General features: G+C 37.7%; 1 protein-coding gene across 1 annotated transcript; it reads right to left on the reverse strand.

The window, feature by feature from the left end:
• Window positions 1-2,509: 2,509 nt before the first annotated feature.
• On the reverse strand, window positions 2,510-6,399 carry LOC122412683 (uncharacterized). The gene is made up of 2 exons (XM_043422423.1): window positions 5,300-6,399; window positions 2,510-5,221 (listed from the first exon to the last, which is right to left on the reverse strand). Exons 1-2 carry the CDS (start codon window positions 6,397-6,399, stop codon window positions 2,629-2,631), a joined length of 3,693 nt encoding a protein of 1,230 aa, XP_043278358.1. The 3' UTR covers window positions 2,510-2,628.
• Between the last annotated feature and the right edge of the window lie 1,018 nt (window positions 6,400-7,417).

The raw sequence follows: 7,417 nt of genomic DNA on the forward strand, positions 1-7,417 counted from the left end.
GGAGACGGCTGTATTGAGTGAACTTGCCAAGGCGAGTGATGCAATCAGACGAAAACATCGAATGTTGAAAAGTGGACGTGATAGTGCTCAGCAGAAAATGCAAGATGTGTTTAAACCGATTGTTGAACCGTTAGAAGAACTAGTTTCATATACGAAAAAACCTAAAATTAAGAATGAACGTGTAAATGTTAAAAGGGAGGAGGAGGAGGAAGAGGAGGCTCCAAATTTTGGAGAAAATAGCATGCAGCAAGATATTTCTTTCAAAGATGATATTTGGCATGATGCAATTACTGATGAGAATGTTGGTATACCCTTAACTAAAAATAGTGATAATGATATTCATGAAGATAATAATGATGATGATGATGATGATAATTTAGAATCATCTGGAGATGTTGATAATTTGATACGTGAATATCTGGGCTTACTGCGTAGTAATAACAAAACAAGATTGGATGGCGTGTATGGAGTACGAAATCTCGCTCAAAACAGATTAATGATTGGTGATTCACCAATTCGAACTCGAGCATATAGTGGTTGGAGATGAAAAGTATCCCAAAAGTATTGGCTTGGTGGAACTGTTGTTTAAAAAAGAGCCTGAACTCAAATATGTAACACCAAATGACTTGGAGAAATATCAGAAAATTGTCATCACAACGAATGCTCATAAAAAATTTTATAAACGCACGGGTGCAGTACGTCAGGATAAAAGTAGTAAATTTAAAAATTATATATCCCAAATGCTCGGTAGCAACGATAAGAAGGGTGGTGCTCTGCCTCAGTATAAGGTAGCACGAAAGCATACCGCTGTCGACTATGTTCATTGGGATGATCCGAATGAACTAGTGGATCGTCTTCGCTTATTGCTCGCATCGCAAGCTGCTGGAAATTCATCACATTCTAATGAAATTATATCGATTATCGAGGAGTTGCGTGAAGCTGAAATCATTTATTAACGCGTGACAGCTTGCTTTCATCGACATTCCCAACATGAGCGTCGATGTGTTTGGACGAAAGTTGAGTAGACGTGGTGCAGGGCCTCCGGGTAAACCAGGTGCTGGATTCAAAATTACATCAGACGGTCATTACGACTTGGACCGAAAACGACTGAGCAACGTTGGCGAGCCAGTAAATGCTCGAGATGTTGTAACACTCGAAGCATTCAGTAAACACATTCATTCTATAACTCATAGTGTGACTCATACAACGAATCAAAAGTGTGAATCGAATGTGGCGGCTGCAGAAAAGCGTGTGAGAACCGAGCTCGCCTATCTCCGTGAAAAAATTGATAATATAAAGAGAGAAATCTCAGAACTTCATGATGATATGAAGCTTTTACGAGATCATCTAATGATAAGTCAGTGAAAAGTCCTCCAGACTCTTATCTTCAGCAATTGATGAGGACCGTGGGGGGGAGAAGAAAAAAAAATGAGTGAAAAGAAGCTTGCGGTGGTTGAAGAACTGCATAAGCCAGCTCGGCGGAATTATCCACGTCGACATGTGGATATACGTGGCCTGGATGAGACTTGGCAAGCTGATCTTGTAGATATGTCTGCATATGAACAACACAACTCCAAGTATAAATTTCTCCTCACCGTCATCGATATATTCTCCAAATTCGCCTGGGCTGCACCGTTGAAGAGTAAAAGTGGAAAAGATGTGAGTGCTGCAATGGAGACGATTCTCAGCAAAGGACGCATACCGAAAAATCTTCACGTCGATCGAGGAAAAGAATTTTATAATACGAACTTTAAGGCTCTGATGAAAAAGTATAATATACACTTGTATTCTACATTTAGCAACTTGAAAGCATCAATTTGTGAGCGCTTCAATCGTACACTTAAGAATAAAATGTGGATTCAATTTAGTTCTCGCGGAAACTGGAAATGGATCGATATTCTTGATATGTTAATTACAAAATATAATAATACTATACATCATACGATTAGAATGAAACCGAAAGATGTTGACGCAACGAATGAGAAACAACTATTGCGTAATGTTTTCAATCAAACTGCCGTGGGAAAGAAGCGAGCTAAATTAAAAATTGGAGATAAAGTGCGTATAAGTAAATTTAAGAATGTATTTGAGAAAGGTTATACTCCAAACTGGACAACGGAAATTTTCACAATATATCAAGTGAGAAAAACCAATCCAGTCACATATAATATAAAAGATTATCAAGAGGAGCCTATTGCAGGCAGTTTCTACGAACAAGAGCTACTTCCTGTTAAATATCCTGATATATATCTTGTAGAAAAAGTATTGAAAAAACGTGGTAGTCAGTTGCTTGTTAAATGGTTAGGTTTTGATGACGCTCACAATAGTTGGATAAATAAGGATGATGTGTAAAAATGAAAAAAATAAAAAAAAAATGTGAAAAAAAGGACTTGCTGATTTTTTTTTCTTTCTATAGCATACCCCTCCAATTCTCGAGACTCGTATGCTCAAGCCTTATATTGTAGAGGTCTGAGTTTAGAAAAGCAGGTAGAATGAAAAAAAAAGGGGCTTGTAGACCTGGTTCTTTTTATTCGACACAAAAATGTACAATATTGAACAAAAATATTCTCTCTCTCTCACGCTTACATACATATTTACATTTCAACTATATCAAATTTTTGACAGATATTAAATCTGCATCTCTTCTTCGGAAATGTTTGAGTACATGGGGATCTTGTAGTGACCCCACGGCAATGTCTCCACCGTCCCCGGTATAATATAACGCTTGTCATCATGTGGGCTCAGGGCAATTTTTGTTTCTGAGATGGTATATACCTGATGTAATGTTGAACGAATTGCTGATTGGCAACGTGTCACTTCAGTCTCTTCGTTTAAACATTTTACAAAATCGTCAAAGTTTATTGTTTTCGCAACAACATTGCTCTTCACACCCTTGACCTTCTTTACATCTTTTTTACCCTCGACACGCGTGGCATACATTTTTGACCTGAGCCCCACAAACTCCGTCATAATGGATCCATTATTCTCGTCCTTCATGAGACCCGGAACCTTTTTATTGACAAGCGGAATATGGTAAGCATTGTCAATGGGATAGTCACTCGTATCAAATTTGGAGATATTTTCGCGCATATCTCGATAAACGTCATCACACTCAATTTCATATATCAAACTATCTGTATCTGTATACATTACTGAACATTTATCCCCATACTTTGGAGTCATAAACTCATGATGAAACGTATACAGCCATGTTTTCGATATATCGAGAATTGACATGCCTACGTATATTGGTTTGTCAAATTTCACCTCAAGCTTACGCAATTCAACGGCTATCAAGTCTTCAGCAAAGATACTGCGACTGTGGAAATTCGGTTTTGCAATCATCGCTTCCGCTCCATATCTACCATCCCACTCTGTTAACAATGAAACATTTTTACGTTCGCGCACATCTTCCATCGTTTTACCGAAAACTGCATTATTCATTAGTTTATACATATTTTTGTCAAAATCATTCGTTGCACGCGTTCGCAATTGTGTGTTCAGATCAATGTAGCCTGCCAGCCATGGAGCTTCAGCAAATTGCAATATCCTATGTATTTTTTTGAGTATGAGCCCATGACTTAGACAGTGTTGTAGAGTTCGGTAATGGATAACATAGCGCTCTTTATCGAAAACGGTTGCAAGTAACTTTTCTTGTTTCTTACCCGGTGGTTTTCCATGTTCAGGACAAAAAGGCAAGTCTTTGTGTTTGTCATGCAAGTGCGCTGGATACTCCAAATCAACTTCCAGTATATAACCTTTTGTCGGATCTGGAGAGTTTATATCAAAGTTCGAGATGTCTTCGAGAAACTCAAAATCTCGATATGGTAATGACGTTTTCATTGCACTTCCATACAGATTATTTACATCATAGTACATAAGGTATGTGGAAGCTTGTGATGGATCGAAAGATTCCATGTACTTGTTATTTGCACGTGCATATCTCCTCGAACATTGACTTAAACCCCCGCGTATACCTCTCTCAATAAACAATACCATATCAATGTCGGTGAGTAGTTCAAATTTTATTCCAGTAAATTTAAGCATAGCATCCCAGGTGTACCCCGGGAGAGTGAAATAATATGCTGGGTCAAGTCCATAACTTTGTTGAGAACTAACTCGGAAATTTTCAAAAATGTCTGCCAGTAAAAGGACATCCGTTTTCAAATAAAGATCGCTATATTCCCCCAGCGTTTGAATTGAAAATCGCTCCCAAACTGTTTGTGCATGTTGATATTCACTTTCAGAAATTGTTGTGTCTGCTAAAGAACTGTAAAAAGCATCCCGAGGTGGAAGCTCTGTATCATTTAATTTTTCAAAACAGTCTATGTATTCATACGGGAAGACTCCTTTTCTCGTCAAAAGAGTGAAATCATCGTGTGAAATATTTGAAAATTGTGATTTTAAAACTTTAAGTTGGTCAATCAATAGGAGCGATGCTAATTTATCAAGACTCGAACTCATAAATTTGAATGAATCAATGAAACGGAGTCTTATCTGTTTCCTATAGTCATGTGACGATGATTTAACTGTTTTTGAAAAAGAAATGTATTTTTCTTTTGTTAAAGGGAGTAAATCGATTTTCCCCTCAAACGCTGTGGCCACCTCCTTTATTATGAAATGCGCGTCATAGCCCGATAGATTGTGAAAAACAATTGGAATGAAAAATGAATTTTTGTAATTTAAATTGCAATTGCCATGAGCCGGACCTCGAAACTGCCCCGTTAGATGGCAATGATCGCGTACACGTTGTTCTTTCTCAACAAAGGGTTTTTCACAAATATGACAATTTACGTCCTCTCGAAATTTTTTCCATTCCGCTGGCGATAATTCCTTCATCGGGACATTCGTTAGTAAAATTTTTTCCACGCGGAGTGCCAATTCTTTCAACTGTTCAACGAACCACCCAATACAATCCTCACTACGACGTGAATAATATCCCGATAATGATGAGTCGTATGAACAGCTAACGTAAAAGCCTATACTAAAAACTTTATGATGGTGCTGCCTATTCATCTCTCTTTCTCTCTCACCAGTCTTCTCTAATACGCACTCCAGGTCAGCATAAACGATGAATGGTAGGCGCTCCTTCCGATTATGGTTTGTGAATTCCAACCATTTATCGTTTTCCGCCGGTAATCGTATAGCACAATCATTCATCTTGCCACAATCCACCTCATGAGCTCGTAGCTTGCTCTCCATTGAAAAATACTGCAAACACCTGTAAAATGATCATGAATATATTTTTGAGGGGAAAAAAAAAAAAATGTCGCACATATGAGTATAGAAATTTACTTACCGATCACAAATATATTTTTTATGATTCTTGCTGCTCAGTTGGCTGCTCACTAAGCGGGATAGATCTTTAATCAGTGTAAAGTGGCCAATTCTGTCCCCTTCCTCGTTTTCAATGTACAACAAATTGACGTGTCTCCCTCTTTTCCACTTGGTAATGTAAAGAGGTGCAATACCACTTTTCGTTATACCATACACATTTATCGAGACATCGTTCAATTGTTCAAATCTTTTAATTTGATTCAGTGTCATCGGAAAGTCAATGTCCTGAAGATTCAGAATCGTCGAGTAGTGGGGATACGAACTTTGACGATCAGCATGCTGTTCAGCTGGGTGGAGAGCGGCAACCACAGCCCATGCAAAACATGCGTTGTCATTTGATTTAACGTTGACAACGGCTCTCTTCAACATTATTTTTCGCGGCAATCGAATGTGACATCCCGCACGCATTGGATTATATTTATTAATATTTACAGTGAGATTGGTGATTGAAACCAATGTCCATCCACTATCACATTCTTGAAACTCATCGAGTGATGCCAAAGTGGGCTCCATCACTCGCTCTTCATACCACTCTTTTACATTCGACGTTTGAAAAAGTTCCACATTAGCCGTATTGATACTTTTATGAGCACGCCGATCACCCGTAGCAAACTCGGCATTGAACTCCGTATTAACTTTAATGCTATTAAATTTTACTATACAGTCTTTCACTCGCTTTTCAACCAATTCGTATGCATCCTTCAAGAACTGGCGTGGTACAATGTAATTTCGATTGATTACGGCGCCAGTCACTACGCGATTTGCGAACGCCGAATCAATTTCTTTCCAGACTAATCCTCGATCGTTTAGTCCTGCGCCGGTATGTTGAAACTGTGAACGTGTGACTTCCAGTAACCCTTGCAAGCGTATTATTCTCGCAGTTACAGAGTGCTGATATCCCGTGCTCAATCGAGGGCGTTTATTCGGTGCAACTTGCTCTTCCAACGATTCAATAAATTCGAGACATTGTTTTTCCCAATAATTATATTCTTCCACCGACTTTATGGAAGCTACTTGTTCACGTAACAGTCTTTCAATATCGATACCGTTGGTTTGAGCCATGGTTGTTGACTCGAAGACGATCCGTCGCAAAGTGTGAAAACTTTGAAAATGTTGCTAACAAAATCATGATCATCTCTCTTATATATTTACGATTAAAAAAAAAAAAAAAAAATGTGAGAGTATTGATGTAAACTTATTTGAATATTTTCTTTCTATGTTAGCATGAAAAACATTGAAAATGTTGCTACTTTATTTTTTTTCCACAAAGCCATTTTTCTTAATAAGGTGAGAGTTTAAAATATGAATGGGAAGATGCAGACATAGCGATGTAAATCTATTAGTTTCAAATTTTTTTTCTTCCTTTGTTATCACGAAGAAATGTTGCTGCTTTTTTTTTCCCCGTGAAGTCAACAATTTTTTCTTTTTTTTGTTAACAAGGCGGAGGGGAGAAAAATGTGGTGCTAGAAATGCAAGTCTGTTGAATTTTTTTCTTTTATGTTACTGTGAAAAAAAAAATGTTTTGAAAAAAAATGTGACAGCTTTTTTTATTCATATAGTCAGCATTGTGGGAGTGTAAGATAGAAAATTTAATGGAAATTAGCAGGTTTATACTTTCGTTACATCAGTCTACATGAACAATAAGTCAAAGGGGAAGGATGTGGGTGAGCACCCTCCCGTTGAGTAAAAATTTCTAGCTGGACTTTTTTCCCAAACACTATGTTTCAAATTGTGTTCGAATACGATTTTACAATGTGAAAAGTCGCTCCACGTCTCCTAGAAGACATTGAGATTATCTGATTCAAATTTTTTTCTTTCATGTTACTGCGAAGAAATGTTGTGGCCGCTCTTTTCACGTAGTCGCCTGTTCTCATATTATGGTAGCATAAGAATGAAAATTTCGTGAAAATGGAAATTAGTTTGCCTTTACTTTTGCCACATCAGTCTACGTGAATAATAGGTCAAGGGAAAGGATGTGGGTGAGCACCCTCTCATTGAGTAAAAATTTCTAGTTGGACATTTTTTTTTCAAATGCTTTTTCAATCGTAATCGAATACGATTTTACAATGGGAAAAGTCGC

The sequence above is a fragment of the Venturia canescens genome, chromosome 6, assembly GCF_019457755.1.
Source record: "Venturia canescens isolate UGA chromosome 6, ASM1945775v1, whole genome shotgun sequence".
Lineage (NCBI taxonomy): Eukaryota > Metazoa > Arthropoda > Insecta > Hymenoptera > Ichneumonidae > Venturia > Venturia canescens.

Coding starts and splice junctions, on each gene's coding strand:
- LOC122412683 (XM_043422423.1), bottom strand. CDS start 6,399: ATGGCTCAAACCAACGGTATCGATATTGAAAGACTGTTACGTGAACAA. Junction 5,222..5,299: donor AAAAAATATATTTGTGATCG/GTAAGTAAATTT, acceptor ATCATTTTACAG/GTGTTTGCAGTATTTTTCAA.